Source organism: Plectropomus leopardus, chromosome 2 (assembly GCF_008729295.1).
Source record: "Plectropomus leopardus isolate mb chromosome 2, YSFRI_Pleo_2.0, whole genome shotgun sequence".
In the NCBI taxonomy this organism is placed as follows: domain Eukaryota; kingdom Metazoa; phylum Chordata; class Actinopteri; order Perciformes; family Serranidae; genus Plectropomus; species Plectropomus leopardus.
In genome coordinates, this window is record NC_056464.1 from 22,696,636 (window position 1) to 22,718,403 (window position 21,768).

The window sequence follows — 21,768 nt, forward strand, 5'->3', positions numbered from 1 at the left end:
CCTGTCCTGAATCAGCCTTGTTAGTCCTTCAGCTCCCTGCCTGTTATTCTGCCTCATTACTTTATTCCCCTCAGCTGAGCTTCTCTGCCCCTTTTTGCCACCTGCACCTCATCCCCTCATCAGTCTAGTTTGAATTTAAGTCCTGGTTTTCTGTTCATTCTTGTTTGGTCCTTGTTTTGGTTGTGTGATATTCATTTGCTGTTTGTCTGCATTAAAAATCTTTTTGAGTTCCTTTTGCCTATAATCTCCAGCTTTTAGTCCCACCTCCTTTGCATTACATAAAAGCAGGGTGTAATTAGGATATTCTCAGCTACGAAACTATATAGCCCCAACATGTTCTAACTAAACAACCATATGGCCCAGACCCACCAAACTCAGTTGTGGAGACAAAGCTGACTGATGTTGCTTCATATTGCCAATGTCTCAGCCAAAAAGTTGCACATCAGCACACCACAAAAACTGCAACAACAGCTAACAAGCATGTGTGTTCTGTGCCTGCGTGAGGGGAAGTAACACTTCATACCAGCAGACGGCGGTAGTCTGCTATTGTCATCCAAGAGGCGAAATCAGAAGAGCACACATTAACAACACAATCCAGTGTTTAAAAAAAATGACCGTTCACCAGTGAACACTGAGACAGTCATGAAATGCTTCTGCTAAAGAGCTTAATGTCTAATAAAAAACAAACTTCCCTTATTTAACAAGTTTTTTTCAATCTCACTCCCTCTCAACTTAAGCTCTTTGTTTTTCTTCTGTTTGACTGAACTGCCAATCAGTGATTTCATTCACAGATGGGCTCAACTTGGCTCTCGGAAGCCAATTTTACAAGCTGAATCAGCCAAAAAAAGTCAATGAGGGCCAGTGTTGCAGGATACACTGCAATGGCTACAGCAACAGATACCATCAGGTTGGTGTGTCAGGGCCTCTGCATCAGTGATGCTCGAACCGATGGCCTGCCAATCATTTTCCAATTCATGATAAAAATAAAATGATACACACTGGTGCCGAAAAAAAGCATCAAAATATGGTGTATATTAAAAAAAGAGGGGCCACCTGACCTGACCTTTGCGTGGCTGCTATGACTAGCTGCTGCATTTACATATTTAATTTATCAATCAGTAAATCAATTTACTTATTTGTCACGTGAACTCATAACATACAATTCCAGTGCTCTAAATTTATGGTTCTGTATTATTAAGTATATTTCATTTGTAAACTGATAAAAAGCCATATCAAGATTTTAGAGTTTGATACACTGACTATAAAAACAGATTATATTTTTGATCAACATTGATCAGGTACAGTTAGTTCTGAGATCTACAGACCTTTTGCAGTATATCAGACATTTTAATTTTGTGTCAGAGATGTTTTAATCTGACGCTGATTGATAATTGCAGAGTTGACCTTTATTTAATCAAATTTCCCAGTGAGGGGTCAGTCAGAGAAAAGAAAATATGATTTGAAGTAACTCTATTTCTTTATTTCATACTTCATGTCAAGATATCTTTTTTCCATATGAAGTTATGCCTCATAACAAAAGAATGTGTTAAAAGAACGAAGAAAAGCGTGGCTCACAAAATAAAGGCATTCTCTCATAATATTCTTTACAAAGTCTTACAACAAACAAAAACCCCCCAAAAAAACAAGAACAATGTCTCAGTTGTAACAGCAGAGTACGATGAATCAAAGTTTCTCGCTACAAACTTTTGACTTGAACCTAACTGTGACAAAAGGGAAAAAATGAACAGAATGATCTGTACATACAAATACAGTTTAGCTCCTGAGATTCTCTGTGGGACAGAGTCGCTGCTCGAAACCTGCACCGCGGCAACGTAAGCACCAGAGGGAATTTTCTCCCTTTTTATAATTTCAGAATGGATTTGTCATCCTTTATCTCCCTTTTTGTTAAAAACTACACTTGAAAAGCTGTATTACAAACCCCTGATGCAAATATTGCAATGGTAGAAGATTTGGAGCAACATCTGACCCCGCCATACACAACTGGTGACAACAAGTGCCAAAATGAAACTGCAACCAGAATAAAGCCCAGACTTCAAACTGCGCCAACACCTTTCTCTCTGTTCTTTTGATGATCAGAAATTAAAAATAGTGACCGGAGTTATAAAAGTAGATATGATGTGGAGGGTTAGTGTATAATTATCTCTTGTTCACAAGGACATTTACAAGCAATGACAACCACTCTCTCTTTAGCGACTGGAAACTTTGGTGATGCACAAACGGCTTGAGATACCTGAACACTTCACTTTAATATTGCTTTGACAGAAGTTATCATATGCTGTACAATATTCACTGACGGCACGACCGTTTGACACATTCACACATATGAAAACCTGACAAGAAGATGGCGAGCAAATATTTATGTATACAGGAGGAGCTGCAGAGACGACTCGTACGTGCTCTACTGTCAGATTTTTCCTACAGGACGAAGACAGATGCTTTATGGCTGGTACTATTACACTGTTTACATTTTCCACCACCACCTCCCTATCTGAAATCTACACACAACAAAGTGAGAAAATTGGTTCGAGGGGGAGGCATCTTTATATCTCACTGCTTTTAATCTCCTCCGTCGTTTCTCATATGCCTCCCTTTCATGACTTCCTCCCTGCGGCCAGAGATAAACCGAGATCAATCGTCAGTTTTTTCCGACCCTCGCAGATCCAAGATTTGGGGTTTTTGGACGAAGAAAAACACGTTTCCATCTGTTAGGGAGATCTGTTCATCCAATAGATGCATTCGAGACGAGTCCTTCTGTTCATGCCAAAGCCAAAGTCCCAGTTGACATATCACTCAAACAGTCATCCATAATCTGTCCTTTTTTATCTGCCAAAGAGTATGATGAAAAATCTGTTATCCTAACTTAACCCACAAATAGTTCCCTCTTGCTGCTGATTCAATTCGTCCCCAGTAAGGAAGAGGAGAGGTGCCACGTTCACCATTTATGTCCTTAGTGTCCGTTGGTCTCAGGGGCCGAGGCGGGGGTGGAAGGGGTGGAGGAGCGAGAGGCAACCGAAGCCTTCTCTCCACCAGGACTTGAGACTGAAGGAACACTGTCAGGGGCCTTGACCCCGGCCAGACCGACAGGAGACACCCCGGCTGCTGCTGCTGCCGCCGCCGCTGTGGCCACGGCTGCTGCCCTGCTCGCAGTGAGGGCAGACACTGGTTTGGGTTGAGCCTGAAGTCCTGGGCTGCAGATGAGATGATGCCGCTCCCAGTCTTTGTGCTGGCAGAAGGAGCCGCAGTAACGAGCAGCGTTGCAGCCGCTGCACGTCTCGCTGGCTTTCCGGCCACAATTCCAGCAACACTGAGGAAGAAAAGAGACAACTAAGTTTTTACAGGAATGTGAGGGCAAAGAAGACTTGTCTCACATGCACATTTGTGTCTTTACATAGGCAAGCCTCTCCTAAAATAAAAGCAGAAACTAAACACTGACCCAGTTGATCATGTTCCTGGCTGCATGAAGTCCAGTATTTACTCTCCTTTGAGCTCTGTTCTGCTTTTTTCTGACTCCTGATGATAATATCTGGCTTTTAGCTGATAAATACTACACTATGTCTTTATCTGTCTGCGGTTTGATGCTGGACAAACAGCAGACAGTGGAGTTTTAAAGCTATTTTCACTGAAAGGAGCTGTCTGCATCACAACCAGAAAACAGACATACTTGATCTGAAATACTGGTTCCCGGGGGGAAATCGGGAATAATAAGAGTGAAGAGAGAGCAATGACAATGAACAAGAGGTTTTCATAGGTCTATGTAGACCTGTGGGCCTGAGACCTGATCCAGGACCCAACCCGGGACCCCCACATTTTCTTATGATCATAGTCCAAGTCGGCTACTATCTATCACTGCAGGTCCCGGGTATGTTTATCGTTATGTGTCATACTTGAGTGGATCCGTAAAGACCTCTTATTAGCGCTGATCACAAGAGAAAGCACTGTGGTTGTGACTTGCATGATAATTAGCCAGACTCAGGATCAGATAACAAGAGCGAAGGTAAAAAATAAAAATAAAAGCTGAGCCATAACTCCAGCAAATGGAGCGAAGGAAAGTTGGCTAATGAGCCCGACAGTATTCACAACTTGGATTTTATGTAAAACCATTATGAATTGTTTGATCTAATGTGGATATAAAAAAATGTTGATTATAGCAGCTTTAAGAGACTGTGTTTATCTAATAATCTTAGATGCTTGTATGCAGAATCACTCTTTTTACTGCAGGACTTTGAAGAATCTCCACAGTATCTCTCCACTCACCTCACTGGAGTCCTCCTGTTCATTGATGACCATGATGGCGTCCTCTTGAGCCTTCCTCTTTGCATCAGCCAGAGTCTTTTCCATCTTAGCTCTCTCTGAAGCAATCATTTCAAACGCCTTCTGCTCAGCCTCTGCCACTGCCTTCTGCACCTCATCCATGGCCTGACGCTTCACCTCATTCACCGCTTCTTCTACAGGACAGACACATGCTTTAAGTTTAACTTCTGCACAACTGCCTCAGTAAAAACAGGCATTCATGTCATCAATTTCATCATTTTCCTCTGTAATTTTCATTTTTTTTCAGTTGTATCTATCACATCTATGATTTAAATCTCAAATGTGATGGTGTTCTTACCAGCTTTCCTCCAGATCTCATCTGTAACGTATGCTGAGCCTGGCCGCGGAGCAAAGTCGCGCTGGGAGTCTGCGGGAAAGCAGAGACAGAAGGGATTAGCACCTGCCAGGGCTTATAAGGATATTAAGATGATTAATTGTTGAAATAATGGCTGACTTTGTGACTGACAGCTCAATCAAGGTAACAGGTGCTTACAAAGAAAAGGCCACAGAGGCAGGCAGCGATATTGTCTTTTATTTTGTCCTCGACGCAAACAAGTCAGCATATCTAGGCCACACAACCGACGTAATTGTTGTTTATCAGAGTCTTGGACTGATCTGAGATCTGACAGCTTTAGAAAGGAATGTGTTTGGCTTGGAGGGAATTGCGGACCAACAAGCTGTGTCAACATTCTGTCTGTTCCCTCCAATCTCTCTCTTCCTGCATCTCAATTCATTTCTGTGTCGCTACCGGGCTCTGCCTCTCCAACACTGCCACCTGGCTCATCTCCTCTTTCCCCATCTCTTATATCCTCTGTTTTTCTCTCTTTTCCTTCACTTACATCGTCTCTCTTCAACCAAGGCTGCATACACCCTCCCTGCCACCATTTCCACCCCCACTACAGTCTTCCTCAGCCCAAGCCCAGGCAGGCAGGCAGGCAGGCAGGCTTCCCGGCTGGGGGCCCAGATGGTGCTCAGGCAAGTCAGCCAGCTCTGGGTCTCTGAGCCTGCAGGACGGCAGGATGGCCCTTCTGTGGCCGATATGGCCGAGGCCGGTCCTGGCACCTGTCTGTGACTATGGACCAGCAGGGGGAAGGCAAGGCTGGCACTCAGAGAAAACCGTGCCAGTACACAGCAGACTGGGGGACTAACTGTGGAGGGACTCACTCACACACTGACATGTGACTGAGCTGCAGCTCTATTATTGACCACCAGGCGGTGTAAAGAGTATAAAATAGAAGAGCGGCTGTCTTGGCTGGTGTTTAGACATTTCAATATCATCTCCAGTATGCAACCTCAGGATGTTCAAGTCATTATATCTAATTATTAAGTATACACCTGGGCTCAGGTTGTGGAACAGACTTTAGACTTAATGTACCTCTGTATCCCTGAGTGAAGTGCCAATAGTTACACTTTCCTGGCAAAACACATCTTTTCTTCCAGGACCTGAGACTGATACCCATGTGCGATACTCATTCATATTTAACATTAAAGAATCAGTTCACTCAAATTAGCATCCAAATCACTGTTCAGCACACAAACAGTGCTGGACGTAGCACATTTGGCACTCTAGGCAAGCTTCCCCTGGTATTCTTTAACGTTCTACAGTAACAGCACTGTGCATTTTTCTATAATAGGGCTGCCCCTGAAAGTCAGAGATTCGAATCATCAGTCTGAGACCCTCAGTTGACTGAGACTGCTTCAAGTCCAGCTGCTGTTTTTTTGTGTGTGCACAAAAAAAACAGCACTGTACTTCTGGGGACGTTTGGGTTTGCAGATTTTGCTACAGAGTGAGCGCTCTTGACTTTCAAGCTAATGTTTGGTACAAGCAGTTGCGGGCATGCTGCAGTAGCAAAGAGGGTTGGTGAGGAGTGGTGCATTTTCAGCTCACAGCACCTTCATCTGACACAGTCTCTGGCTTTTGTTTGATATCTAGTGTCGGCAAACATTGCACATTTACAACTGGCTGTTAGCGCTGTTTACTATCTGATGTGAATGCCACTGTCACATTGGTCGTCCCATGAATTCCATTCAAACGTTTAAACTTTATATGGAAAACAAAACAAATCATTAAATATTTGTGTTGAACAGCCAAATTCAATTCCACTAGCTTAATTCTGAGTTGGGTACAGCCCTAATTTATAACAAACAAAAACAATAGCTTGTGATAAATCAACACAATTAAACAATTTGGCAAATAAACTGTGAGAATAAATAATAAAGAATAGGAGCAAACTAGAAAATATATATATATTTTTTTTTTACTGCAGATGGCTTTTGCTTTCTCATTCTCTCTTTCTACGAAGCTCTTCAATCATACCCATCAGTTCTCTAGCACAGAAGTTCCCAAGATTTTTCAAGTCAAGGACCCCTAAAGTGATACATTTTAGGAAATGGACCTCTCTCTAAACTCTAATTGTTGGGCACACTTTTAAATTCTCTTCACCACAATGCTTCTGTGTGGCAAAAGCTCTCAGAACAGAGAATAAAACTCTCAGCATGATAGATAGTTCCATCAGGTTCAATCATTTTCGTGTTTTTTGGATGAACTTATCCCTTAAGCAGAAAAACTAACTGGTTTCCTTAAGTTTGCCTTCATGAAGCAATCTTCCCTTGTGGAAAACAAAAGGCCCCAATCACAGAATTGACATCAGAATTACTGGTTTCTGCGGCATACCAACGTAATTGAATTGTACCCACCCGACTCTGTAGAGTGGGGACTGTGTGTTTTGGAGAAGGGAGCGGAGCCTGATCCTCCTTTGCGCGGGTCTTCCTGCTCACTGGAACGCCGTCTCCAGTAGTTGAGCTCCTCGCGATCAGACTCCTGGCATCGTCTGAGCACGCTCACTGACCTCCGTGTCTTCTCCACCATGTCGACAATGCAGTTCAACACCTGGAGGACAAAGAAGGACAGACACAATTTATAATTAACTTACATTTGCTTTTAGCTTTTTATGAAATAAGTATATCCAAATTTTATGTACAGGGGTTATTATTTCAATTAGCAACAAACTTGAATTCCTGGCTTAAATGTTTAGCATCTACATGTGCTGTAGATTGCTTTCATGCTGTGAAAAGTCAAAAACTCTTTGGCATAGGACCCCAGTAAAACAAATTACACTTTACATTCTTTCTGTATCACAAGTCATTAGCAGTAGTGGTGCCTGTCTGCAGACTTACATGGTCCAGATGCCTCCATTCATCAGCCCACTCTCTGTCTGTCAGTCTGTGGTCCACCGGCTCCTCGCGGTAGCCCCCGTTAGTGCCTGATTAAAACACACACAAGACAGACCACAGGCCAATGTGATTAACATTCTTTATAATATAAGAGAAGCCGCAAGCGACAGTAAGTGAGTGAAAGGTGCAGGTATGCCTGTGGCTAATCTGTGCTTTGTTAACATGACAAAAAAACACTTAATTTTACTTTCAGTTTTGAGATACGGTAGCTTTATTTCATCACAGGATAAAATAGGAATATTTTACCCACATAGCAGTAAAAAGGGCCTTTTTACATTCAATTAAGAGCAACAGCAATGAGGTGAAGTAACTAAGAAATGAAGAAATAAGAAACAAAGATGCAAGACGGACCGCTGAGATTGTGAGTGAGAAAGGTGGGGTGAAAGAGAAAAGGAGAAGGCTGTGATGCAAAACAGACTTCCACAACCCAGAGCCTGCACACATCTGGAAGTCAGCTGTCAACCGCGCGCGCACACACACACACACAAAACGGCACACACTCCCCAAATGTCTCCCTTAGCACCTCCCCTCCTGGAGCTCACAGCATTCCAGTAGGGAGACACTCAGGCTGAGTGGAGTGGCTCCACTTCTAAACACAACCAGCCGTTCTGACACTCACTGTGGACCATTACAACCATGAAAACACACACACACACACACACACACACACACACACACACACACACAATAATTTACTCAACTATCTGCTTCCAATTCAGTCGTTACAAAACACTGTGACTTAAGCAATATTTAATTGAACATTTAACTGTAATAACAGTTTGCAAACACAAGCTTGTGCTCATGCAAAGCCCCAAAATGTCTTGATACATGTCCATACACAGAGACACACAGTGACTACAAAGGAAACCACTATCTCTTCAAATTGAGTAACAAACAGCCAACAAGAGGCCACATGCACATTGGGCCTGCTGAAAAGAATAATGATTCCCTCATGCACACACACACACACACACACACACACACACCCGGTTGCTAGCCTTCCCCTCGACCTCTCCTCCACTCCTGGTTCTCATCAGTGTTCATCAGTTCAAAGTCACGAGTGTGTGGACTGATGTGTTTATGTGTGTGTGTGCCTCTGAGTTAAGTGGCGGCAGGCGGGCGGGAGGCTGTCAGACAAGGGACTAAGGCCTCGTAAACACAGCACCTCCACCATGAGCATATCAAGGTGTGTTTCTGTACGTGTGTGTGTGTGTGTCTGTGAGCTACTGCTGTTTCCACTGTGTGCTGACAAGCCCCAAATGGAGGGCAGATATACACCAGAGTAGATCTGACCCTCCATGCCTGGACAGTATGGCTCTGTTTATACACACATGTAGACTGCAGAGATATATACGGGGACGGCTATACAAACACACAGACCACCCGTTATGGCTCACAGGATATATATGTGTCCATGCAAGTGTGTGCATTTCTAAATTAATCAGCCAATAACATTAAATCTGCTGAGAAGAATCAGGATAAGGTAAAGGATTTGGGGGTTTAAGAGATCTGCATGAATGTGCTACCACAGAATCAGAGGAAAAACAAATAAAAGTCAGGTGTTTGTTTTAACTAACAGAACTTTTCCGCTACCAGCAGCCATGGCAGAAATAAAATGTTGGTGCTCACAAACTTGAAAAAATTGAGTCTGGCTGAAACAATAGTTTAATTAATATCCTGTACCGGGGAGTCTGGGCCTGTCTTTGAGCTCGCGGATCTCCAACATGCGCTGGCTGTGCTCGCGGTGGAGGATGTGCGGTGCTGCGATGTCATCCAGGGCGTAGTGCTGCAAGGGCGGAGGGGTCGGGTGAAGCTGGGCGCTGAGGGGCAGCGGGTGGGCGGGGCTGTGTCTGGGAGCAGGGCTGATGGTGCAGATTCGTTTTGCAGCGGGCTCCATGGCTGCAGGTGGACGCTCGTGGAAACCGTTTTCTTTAGCTCTGATGAAAAGAGCGCAGTGAGTGGTTGAGAAAAAGAAAAATGGTAGGAAGATGGAGGCTGTTTACATCCACTAACTTTTATCTAACCTGTTGGGGCTGTGCCTCTTGGTCACAGCTTCTGGAGGCTCCATCAGCAGCTCAGACGAGTCTGGAGAGGAGGCCATGGTGGTGCTTAGCAGGAGATGCTCATGCTGGGACAGGTACTGGGCCGGGGTCTGCTTGGCTGCTCGTGCACAGTGGAGTAGCTCCCTCTGCAGAAGGGGAAGGTTGGCCTGACAAGAGAGAAATAAATTAGTGAGGTTTCATTCTAATTTGCAGAAGAGTCTAACATTTGGATAGAGAAAAAACAAGAAATCTTCTGAGAAATCTTATATTGAGCGTTGTTGCAGCAGGTTGGAAAAATCTAATATCACTGTTGCTATTGTTATCTATATATATATACATATATATATATATATATGACAAAAATCAACCCAGTATATACAGTATATTCTATTAGTTTGCCATCACTTTTATGTTATTTCAATTTCTGTTTGTTAACATTTGTGTTTCATATACCACTGTGAAATTTTAGCCCCTTTTGGGTTAATAGTTCAAAAATAAAAAATCTAAAATCTAATCCTGCAGAGACAGCTATAAACCCCCTTAAACCTCCCATAAGGCATTATACACTGCACTGCCGCTCCCCTTAAACCTCCCTAAGAGGAGCCCTTTTAGCTTCTGGATGTTCAAATACTCAGCTGTATGTGCATGCTTGTGCTAGTATTATTTTTTTTTAACAAATGATTATAACATTTGATCAAACACAATTGACTAAATGCATTTTTGTAGAGGCATGAGGAGTCTAGGATCACCACTGGTTGACTACCGATCAAATGTTAAATCACATGCAAGTCATACCAAAGAGGCAACCTCTCAAAAAAAATCCATCGCAAAGTGCTAAAAACTGCAGCTCCTGAAAAGGCCAATTGAAGTTGGCTCCAAAAGCAAGTCAGTCCCCATAGACCCTGATGTTAAAATGCCCAACTTAAAAGCAGAAATAAACAAAACAGCCCGGTACAAAAAAGGTTTTGGTCTCTATAGATAATTTTGACATTCATTACAGCTTAACTGGGGTGAATTTATACTCACCTGTTTACATTTTATTAAAGCTTAAAGTTACACATATTTAAGGGTAAGGCTGCTTGACTGACAGGCTGTCTGCAAGGTGTCCCTGCAGTCTGAGTTATATCCATCTTCTCTTGCAAACATACTTTTGACTCCAAAAAAAAAAACAAGATGGTGATGGCCAAACTTGAGTCCACAAACCAATGGATGCTGTCACAATAGTTATGATCAGTACTTACAGTATAAGTCATGCCTCACATTTAAAGGCAGTTTGAGACTGGCAGAAAAAGAGACGCATCAATCAGCTTATCATTAAGTTAGTGGAGATCTAAAGCAAGTGGACCAGAACTGTCTCAAACAGACCACCAGCACACTGTTTCAGAGCTAAGAGACACAGTGTACATATTCCTCCCGAGGAAGACGCCGTAGTGCGAGTAATGGGGTATAAAGGAGGGGGGTAGTGACTCCTTGAGGTCTAGCTGTAAAGCTCAATTTGGGTCTGGTGTTGTTTTGTGGCTGCCTCCATGGTGGCTGTGGCTCAAACAAAAATGGCTGAGCTTTCTAAGCCGCTGCTGAAGCTGGTAACTAAGGTCACAGCATAGAAATGCACAATGATGAGGAGGCTTATAAACTCAGAAACATTTCAAACAAATGATACACAGACTCCACTTCACCCCTCATTCCTTACTTCTTTTTTTCACATATTTATCGGTGACTGTCTCCGTCCTATCTTTCCATCTTGCTTTTGTTCCCTGCATTTCCCTAATTAGGAACAGACTGTGGTGTGTTTGCAATTACACTGCTTCCTCACTCCCTCATTCTCCCTCTTCTTGGGCAACAAAATAAATAACCATATCGTTCTCATTTCATGACCTCCTCTTTCACGTAGCACTTTGAGCCATAATCGGGCAGATTCTGTAAACCTAGACTCCTTCCTCCACTAATCTTTTCTGCTCCATCTGCGCTCGAGAATACTCCCAGCATCTCTCCCTGTTGGTGTGCCATCTTCACAAAGATGCTGATACCTCTCCGCTTTATGGTCTACTCTCCCCCAGTGCTCTCTTTTGACTCTTTCTCCCATGCTCCTCTGCCTCCCTTCTTCCCCTGGGGCCCCAGCTAGCGGACACATGTGTGCTGTGTGTCAGTTGAGCAGAGGGCTCTCTGGGGTTCAGCGGGGCGGATGCTAGATTGGCGGCGCCTTGGCAGCTGAATGCTCTTTTAACGGGACAGCGGCTCCATATGGCACACTGAAGCCCATAAAAAGGGAAGGGAACACTTTATAGGCATGTTTCACACTTCCGAGTTCCCACTTTTCCCTCTCTCCTCCTCACCCACCTCTCTCTCTCTTTTCCACTTCCTCACCCCCATGACTTTGTCCCATCTGTCTGTTTCTCCCCTGCTCTTTCTCTCTCTTTTTTAAGACTCTCAAGGAGTTGAAATTAAGTTGTGGGGTCCCCACCCCCTTGTAATAAATTAGTAGAAGGAGGGGAACAGAGGTTTCTTGTCTCGGTGCTCTTGGGCAGACAGATGGAGGGGCTCCAAAGGTGAGTAAGAGGTAAGTGTGGAAAAAGAGCAGATTTTGACTGCTTGAAGTTACAGCGGTACAACTGGCTGAAGATTTATGGGCTACTTTACCGAAGGGAGCTCCTAAAAAGTATACTCTTGCAGACTCCCCTGGTTACAAAGGGGCTCGAGAGGCTGTTTAACACACACACTCATCTGCTGCTTGTCAAGTCAACACGCAAATGTTGATAGTGACTTTGAACTGCAGAGAAGCCGTTTATTCTGTTTATTAGAAAACCTACACAGATGCTTATTTATAGAATACTGCAATGTATCCTGGAAACATGGTAATAAAATGTAATGACTCTTTTTACTTTTCCATCATGACTCATAAGCTCTGATGCCATTGGCCATAGATTATTCAGATAATACTGGATGAGAATGTCAAGGACTGTCTCTTTATCACTTGTTATTCAGTGATTAATAAAGCCACACTGGTTTGCAACCACAGCCATGAGAAGTGAGAGTGGTGCTTTTGGCAGGGCCTCATTCTGATGGGTGTAACCATAAGGTCTAATGTTTTAAACTGAGAGGGGGGAAGAAAAACACTGCTGCAAAAAAGGAAGTAGTCCAACAGAATAATGCAAAGCAAATACAGGAACTTGGAGGGGAGGCTGAAGATGTGTTTACCTTTAGAAAAGGAATGACAAAGGGCCGTAAGGGGAAGTTGGTGGCCTCCTGGAGTCGCGAATGGAACTCCTCAATGGTAACTGTTGAATTCTAGGATATAAGGAAAGTGGAATTCAAAAAACCAGTCAACCCAAGTCATTAAGAGAAAATAAAATGAACATTTCTATAAGAATTTATCTTTTTATAACAACTTACCACAAGGGCCAGGACCAGGCTTCGGACGCTGTCTCCGATCTCAGGAGATATGTCGTTGCCAAACTGCTGCAGCGTGGTCAGGAAACGTTTCAGCTTGCTCAGCTGGCGAGCCCCACAGGTGGCCGGCAGCTGCTGGTTAGCCAGCGATGAGGAAGAGGAAGAGGACGGTCCGTTGCTGTAACGTTGCGGTGGAGACGGCACTGCATTCAGGGTTGGTGGGGAATGATGATTCCCATTGGTCACTGGGGAGGAAAGGTGAGATGAAGAGGAGAAAAATTTAGATGTTTCCTTGTGAGAATGAACATATGCCTTTAACCCATTTATGACACTGCCTACCATATACTAGACTATAGTAGTCACACTCTATAAGATTTTGCAAAGACTGGGAATCTTGCAGATCAGTTATTGTAAGACATTATCTCTGACGGGTGTGTGTGTGTGTGTGTGTGTGTGTGTGTGTGTGTGTGTTTTCCTCTCAGGTGGAGCTGCTTACCCTGATTTAGGGAAACCTTTAAAAAAGTGGGCAGGGAGTGGGCAGCAGCACTGCTGTCCACCACCACAAGCTTCATCTGTTCTTTCTGTTTGTTAGTTTGATTCATAATAAACTTTATTTAAACAGGTACGATTCGTTGACTCCTCTATATTGGTCCCTATGAGTCGGGGCGTAACATTATAGCTAGCTAGAGAATATCCTCCATCCTGCTCTTGGTGAAAAATATTACGCCAAACGTATTAATATCTTGTTATAAACTGTGTCATACTTCAACGGTATTCTTGTTAATTCGGCATCAATACTATGCATAAACATAAACTGTATATGGTACAAATGTTACATTTTGACCTTTGTTGCTTTAACTCGCTGCCAGCTTTTCGGTTTGCTATGCTAAATTAGTGGCAGGAGACTGTGGGCATTAGAGATATACCATTTCAAAAATGAAGATTTCTAACTAAAATGAGTGCTAGTTGGTGGATCAGATACAAAAAGACACAAAAAAGAGTGACTTAAATGCTCAGACTGAGTTTAATTCAAAATGAGTTCAATTGCTAAAACAATTGAGATCACAGGAACGTGCACGAACTGAGGTAACATTTTCATGAATTTATCCCAACATTTCAAACTACTTGATAAGTCGTTTAGTGTATAAGGATACCAATCGCAAAAAAGAATGACCCTTACGTGCTGTGGTGGAAAAGGAGGCCGGGCGTGGGCCGCTGGGGTTGACAGAGGGCAGGGGTGGCATCGTGGAGCTGGCGCTGCTGCTGGGGGCTGATCTGGAATGAGTCTTAGCATCCACAGGAGAACCGGGCATGGCAGGGCTCTTCTTCTCTCTACTGTCTGCAGAGAAAGAGGACAAAGAGGTCAACTGTAGGTCAAAAAACAGAGCACTTGTCACAAATTGCCACATTCCCCATATTAAATGGACAGCACACACAAAAATGTCCAAAATAAGTTTAATAAGATAATTTTATTGAAAGCCATAAGAGAAATTAAGTAATTTAACTCCCACTACAAATAAGCGAGCAAATAAAAACACCGCTTTTACTTTCCCAATAAGCTCAGTGGTTTAAATCAATGCAAGAGCTTCAGGTCTATAGCCACAAAAGAAAACAAAAATGCCCACTCCCCCCAAACCCACTTCACATCACACAACACAAACTGCCACGGCATCAACCAGCCTGCCTTCCCCCCTTCAAAGAGCCAGATGTCTAAAGTTTAGCCCCTTACTCCCAACTATTCAGATCAATAACAGAAGAAATGCTGAAGAAGCCTATTGTGTGGGAGAAGAATGACCCCTCATTGAGCGCCCCAACAAATGGAGGGGGGCAGAGAGAAAAAGGGACGGGGTTATTTCACGCTTTACTAACAAGATCGGCAAAGCTTTTGAATGTTAAACGCAACTTCTCAATATGCTATTGCCACTGAATGAGACCACCAGATAAGGGGTATGGGAGAAAGTGAAATGGGGGGTGTGGCGGAGGAGAGATGCAGGATCAGAAGCCGTCTTTGTCTCCTGGAGATCCATGAAGGCCGGGGTCCCGTCTCCATTTAGAGTGGATCAGACTTTTCTAACTGCTTCAAGAATGGACGATTAATAGACAAGCATGGTCCCACAGGTCATGGGTCAGCAGAGAGCAGCTTTTTAAATGTGGTTTCATGGTTTTAGGGCTTTGGCTTCAATGGCACCCTTTATATCTTTTTTCACAGCTATGAACTCTGCATGGCCTTGAGCCGCAGGGTCCCAGTTTATGAAGGCTTAAGTTGGAAGGTTTAAGCTGTCAGTAGGTAACTTGTGAGAACTCAAAAGGAGGAATTACACCCCTTGAATGAATAAAAAGCATTTTAGATTTTGTGAGTGCAAAGAAATATGTAAAAACATTCAGAATTCAATGCATTAAAGGTTCAGTATGTAAAATTTTGGGGGATTTAGTATCATAGATGAGGACTGCAGATTGCAAGCAGCTAAAATTCCTCCTGGTTAGAATTCCTTGAATGTTCATTGTTCAGAATTTTTTTTTTTGTTTGTTTGCTTTTTTTTTTTACCGGGAGCAAAATTATTCGCAGAGGTCTCTTCCTCTCCAAACAAACAAACCAGGTGATTAATATGGCTAAAAACACTGCAAAAGCTGTTTCAGTTACAAATGAGTGTTTTTCAGATGCTGTTTGGATCACTGGAGACAGACCATTAGCTCAGCACCTGCCAATGTGTACATCTTTTGCTGAATTGTCCTCAGAGGTCACTCCCTCTCCAAAACAAACAGACCTGGTGATTTAAACTGACAGACACTAAAAAATGCAGTTTCATGTAAAAAGTCCGTCTTTTCACGACACTGCTTATTGCGGTGGGGCTGCTAAGTGTCATGGCCCATGTGAAAATGCAAATGACCCTATCCAGAGCCAGTGTTTGCCAGTTGGTTTTCATTCTGGGGCTACCATAGACACATTGCAGTGCAATGGCAAACTCCAAAGATAAGAACCCACTCCATATGTCGATGAAAACGACATATTCTAAGGTAACGACAACACGACAATTCTTTTCTTTAGGCGATGATGATACACCAAAGAAAAAATACTCATTACATTATATTCCACTTCTGCCAAGAGATACCACTGAATCCAACACACCAGACCTCTCAGAATTCAGCGAAAAGTAAAATAACAAACGTATGAGTGAATATACGAGTATGAACACATAAAATAAACTCTGTCAATAAACTCAGCCCCGCTTGCCTTCCGGAGTCGATCTATCCGCACACTTTCTCAATCTGCCCCATGCAACTCATCTGTCATGTCTGCAATTCATTATATGGCTTTGACTGTTCTTCCTTCTGTTTTGCAGTCCTTTTCGCGCTCTCTTTCCCCCCTCTCCTCCTTCTCAGCCCTGTGGCTTGCCTGCCATCGCTCCACCTGTTCACCAACATAGGGGGCAGGAAGGAGGGATCTACGCAGACATTTGGACTGTCGTGCCCACCACACACGCGGTCTGCCAGTGCACCACAGGAAGCAGCCTGCAGCACGCACAAGCAGCAGCTCCAAAGCTCCGCACACTCCATCCGTATGGCCAGGAAATTAGACTGACATCTCAATAACAGAATCAACAGGGCATATGGCCTTAGTGTCAAGACCGTTACCATGTAAACAACTTCATATACACAAGAGCTCAGGCATTCAGCTTGTGCTTTTCAGTAAATGTATTCACAAGTTGACATGTTGATACACCATCAACAGTTCTCCGCTGGCAGTGAGCAGTAATTTTGTGTCCAAATTGACTGTCATCCTTGTAAAGCTTCTTGCAGGCCTATTGTGTTTGACTGACGGTTTGACACGAGAACACAGAACATAAACATGCACAACATATTGCACATATGTCTTATTGTGCATACATTTCAACTGAGAAATTAGGCTCCAGCTGCGTTCATACCATCTTAAGACGTGGCATGATCCGTCGTTAGCCGTGCCAGAGGTAATAGCCAAAACGGGAGACATCAGGTGTGTGTGCATGTAGTGCTGACAGCCCGCAGAGAATTGCCTCTGCTTGTCAATTAGACAGCGCACATAGCTGGATGACTTCATCTGGCTTGCGAGCACCTGAGTCCATCGTATAGTCACAGGGCCGTCAGGGGAGGCAGCTGTTACAGCAGCCACAAAATACACACACACACACACACACACATAGTGTACAAAGTGGTCTGATGTTAACTCAGGTGAATGTAGGCTTAGAGGAGGATGCGGGGTGTTTGTCTGGTCTAACTGCCACCTGTCATCTTTGCTCTAATGGAACAAGGTACACAAAGCTCCTCACTGCACATCAAGAGGATTACATGGAAATGCCACGATGCATAGGCAACACTTTGAAGCAAAGGAGATAACACTGTGAGCAGACCGATGCATACTGAATATAAAGCTGGAAACAAGACGACGTCATCTATTCTCTTTTTAAAAAAACAATTACAAATTCTTCTCACTGTTCCGTGCTGCTGTTCCTCACATTGTCTCATCTCATCATACAAATAAAGTTGTATAATGTTGTAAGTTGGGCCTCCTTGGGTTTACTTATTTGCTTTCTACAGCAGTTGTCATTGCAGGGATGGAAAACTAATGTGCATCTGTGGTGATGGCTGTCGTTGCTAGCCAGGTGTTCCCTGTTTGTTCAGCTTCAGGTGACGCTCGTCTGCATTAAAACATTCAATCGGCTTTAATTGCCTTTGCCTCTGCAGGTGATGATTCAAAATGAGGCTCAGGAAGAGAAAAGAGATGGACCAGAGAGAGAGAACAAGGTTATTCCCAGTGGGCCACTACTGTGACTGAAGCCAATCCATTAAATAATGAAATCGGAAACGACAAGACAAATAAAGTGCCGAGAACGTTCATTTACCTCCTTGCGTGAAGTGAGGATGGATAACCGAGTTTGAGTCAGTTCAAATAAATTACACTTGATGTAATGTATAAATAAATGTGTTCAGTGTTAAGCTTTATTAAGCTTGTGGTTTTGCTCTGAAGTTTATACTCTCTGGCGGCTCTGAGTCACAAGGCATGTGTGTGCAAGTGTATGCTGTAGGATTGTGTGTGTGCTTGTGCCGTCCTGCTATCTCTGTCCTGTCAGTGTAGATGAAGTGAGAGAAGATGTAACACAGGCCTGACTAATTTATCAGGGAGCAAAAAGACAATTGAGAGCATGTGCAATGCTACAACTATGCCGGCTCAGAAGATGTGTCAACACCCACAGACACCCACAGCTAACTGAATCAAACCTTAAAACAGCTATTAATTTTTTTTTTTTACCAGGAGTTAGATGAAGAGGGCATGTTTAGTCAAGCTTAAAACATGTAGGGAAAAAGCTAGCTAACTAACCTGGACAGCCTCCAACTCCAAAGTGGTCCAAAGATACATCTAGGCCTTATGTTTTTATGTGTTAAAATTTTAGGTTTTACTGAGTTAGCTTACACACTGCAGCTTTCTAACCAACAACAATATTAGCAAGCAATTTAAAAGAAGGCCTGATGTCCTCCTCACTTAACTCTGAGCAAACAGTGCATGTTTTGGTGGGTATAGCTTGACAGCAAACACAATGCATGTGAAGTTGTTAGCTTTCACCACCCGCTATCTCATTTACAGCTGTAACTGCCATATGAGCCATATGAGTGCAGAGCAAAGTGGTGGCAAAAAGCTAGCCATTTGGGTTATAACACATGCACTAACATGCACATGCGACTGTACCCACTCACCAAAACAAACCACAGAGAAGCTCAGATTATACCAGAGGACGCATGGCTTCATTCTCTGCTCAGGCAATTTCACTTTAGATTTACATAGCAGATAGTGGTTTGTTGCCTTAATGTTTTTGATTTTGTATATATAGAACCTTTAATCAACTTTTAAACCCTCTATAAAACAGCATGTATCAAAACATGCTGGTATATTCATCTTAGTATTAAAGCATCCTGACTTCTATCAACCCAACATTCATAATAAAAATTTTCAACTACTAATAGGCTATAACTACCACAGTATCACCATGGAAAATAACCAAAACAACAGAGAACAATTGATTTGAAAATGAACTAGGGAAAATAGCATAAAAACAAACCTCAGAGTAAACAGAAAAAATGGGGCGACACACAGGGAGTAGAAAAAAGTGATGAAGTGTGACAGATAGCAAACATTTATGAAACTGTCTCGAAGCTCAGGGCAAAAAAGGGACAAGCTAACAGCTCCCTTAGCACCCATGCAACTGATGATCACTTCTCTCTCCCCCTCCTCCTCCTCCTCCTGTACCATATGGATCTAATCGGCCAAGAGCTGGCCAGCTGGGACCTCCAACAGTCACCTGTGAGGGAGGAGGAGGGGGGTGTAGGAGGGACTGCTGGAGCCTCCTCTGCTAAGCCAAGGTGGCCCCTCCTCCACACACACACACACACACACACATTTCTGCCTTCCCTCCAAGGAGTTGAGGAGGACATGGAGGGGAGGGGTGGGGAGGCACGAGGCGGCTGAATGCAAGCGAGTGGACTTAAATGCCGGGGAGACAAAGGCTGCACCTGGTCCCCGTCCGTCCACGCACACCACCACAATACAGCACACATCTGTTCCTCTATCCTGCGCTCCCTCCTGACCTCCACCCACACACACAAACACACACACACGCGCACACATACACACACACACACACACACACACACACACTGCAAAGACAAGGGTGCATGCACCAACACCCACACAACCGCTTATAAAAACAAGATAATTCGACAGTACATGTTCTCTCTCAGTGTCAGGTTGTCGTTATAACCTCATAGCTAAACGGCAGGTTCAAGGACTTAAGTATTTGAGAGGCTTTCCGGTGGTGTCAAATGTCTGTAAATCAGGAGACACGTGTCCCCTCTGCTTATTTCAATCAACTTAATTTATAATATTGCTCTCCTGGGACTGACACCTCCTCAACTGTTGTCACGACACTGTTGTCTCACCTCCATGAAAGCGGTCAACAAATACTTTTTACAATGCACAATACACTGGTTTACAATGGTTTAATGTATGGTGACATGTTTAAAATGTTTAAATAGGTCCTTTAAAAATATAAAAAATATATCCATATGTCTTTTAAAATTACATTGTGTATTAAATCCCTACTGAAGACAAAAGTTGCCTATAAATGATGCAACAGTGTTTAACAAGAACCAACCTTTATTAGAAATTAGTCTGCAAATACGAGGCGCCAGAGGTGGAGAAGGAGGGATGCACGTAGTGAGAGAAGGATGGGAGGGAGGGAATAACAAGGACAGAAAATACTGTTTTCATTTGGTTTCATCAGAAAGACAAGCCTGGTTGTCAGACTCAGAGCCAGGCTGTTTTTCTTGGCTCTTATTACCACCTTCCAGCCCCGTAGACTACATATTTGGACAAAACCCAATATCAACACTCTGCTCCTCACTCTGCAAGGGAGGGGAGAGATGGGGAGGTGGCAAGGTTGACAGTAAGTGGGGGGAGAAAAAGAAAGATATATGCATGGACAGGGAGAGGACAGAGGGACACCATTGGAGGAGGAAAAATGTATAGGCGAAAGACGGGGCAATGTGACTTTCTTGCCCACATGTGAAGAGGCACACAGATGTGTTCCCGACGTGAACACGTCACGATTTAATGTGATGGTGAGAGAAGCCCTTGCACGACTCTGTCACTCAGTGAGATAATTACAATAACACTACTGTAATCCAGAATGCCACATAGTAAAAAAAACTGACCTGGGGATGGAAATATACTTAGTGGCAGAGCGAGAGAGAAAGAAGGGACAACGGCAAAGCAGACAGACGTCTTCCATAAAACTAAGAATGAGCAGTAAAAGAGGCGCAGTGATGTGATGCTGGAAGCAGAGGAGGTTTGGCAGAGGCTGGCCAGCAAGAACGGACAGCGTCCACGTGTACATGAGGTCAGACTGCAGGGAGAATGTCCTGGATAAGATTTGGAATTATTGGCTTTAAGGGCCGGAGTCAATTCAAGATGTCCTTCTTCTTGATAGTGTCTTTAAAAGGCTGCTTAATTCATAACACAGTGTTGTGTTTTTTTAACCTCAATGATGAGTTAATATCATCTGCCACGCTGAATTTGGCACCCTGTAAATCTGGATGGATTTAGATCGACTGTCAGTGTTTCTCGTTCAGCAAATCGCTCTGAAAGTGATTCCATTGTTCATCACTGTTATTGTCTTTGTTTTTGTTTGTGTGGACAGCCGTTTCCACTCACTCAAAAACACTAGTCATATTTTATTGCTGCTGCAATGTCAGAGTTGGGAACTTCTTCAAAGCCTATCACCGAATCAGCAAGAGCAACTTAAACTTGACAGATATCTGGTTCTTTAATTAAGGACTGTAACTATAACTTAAACCTATAACTTATCAACAGCAGTACCTTTCAGTTCTTCACTCTATTTCGGCTATTATTACTTCTAGATCCTTTATATGTCCCAGAAAAACAATATGCCTAAAAGTTGGATAGAAGGCCCACGTGAAGAGTAAATGTGGCTAATGAATTTGACAGAGCCCCCTCACACTGCCTGTTCAAGGCTGAAATGTCACACCGTTATTTTGCCTCGTTGTAGTGTGTAGAAAGTATGATTGGGGAATGGCGGGACAGAGTTGTCCTGCCTTTTCACTTGCTACAAAGGTAGTGACAGTGCCAAATCAACGTCTGAGTAAACAGAGCTGGATAGATGGGACGAGTATGACCTTTTGACGACGTGTTATGTGTAGGAACCCCTGCCAGGAGATGTAAAAAGCA

The 21,768-nt window shown here is 43.4% G+C and overlaps 1 protein-coding gene across 2 annotated transcripts in view; it reads right to left on the reverse strand.

The window, feature by feature from the left end:
* Positions 1–1,453: 1,453 nt before the first annotated feature.
* cbfa2t2 (CBFA2/RUNX1 partner transcriptional co-repressor 2) overlaps positions 1,454–21,768 on the reverse strand; it is a 45,431-nt gene continuing 25,116 nt past the window's right edge. For both annotated transcript variants that reach the window (XM_042505422.1, XM_042505429.1), the window contains exons 2-11: positions 14,176–14,334; positions 12,999–13,240; positions 12,804–12,893; positions 9,591–9,775; positions 9,250–9,503; positions 7,510–7,595; positions 7,030–7,222; positions 4,631–4,699; positions 4,276–4,466; positions 1,454–3,325 (exon numbers count right to left, since the gene is read on the reverse strand). In XM_042505422.1, coding sequence (XP_042361356.1) covers positions 2,969–3,325; positions 4,276–4,466; positions 4,631–4,699; positions 7,030–7,222; positions 7,510–7,595; positions 9,250–9,503; positions 9,591–9,775; positions 12,804–12,893; positions 12,999–13,240; positions 14,176–14,334 — 1,826 coding nt within the window. In that variant the 3' untranslated portion in view covers positions 1,454–2,968. The remainder of the gene's footprint in view (positions 3,326–4,275; positions 4,467–4,630; positions 4,700–7,029; positions 7,223–7,509; positions 7,596–9,249; positions 9,504–9,590; positions 9,776–12,803; positions 12,894–12,998; positions 13,241–14,175; positions 14,335–21,768) is intronic.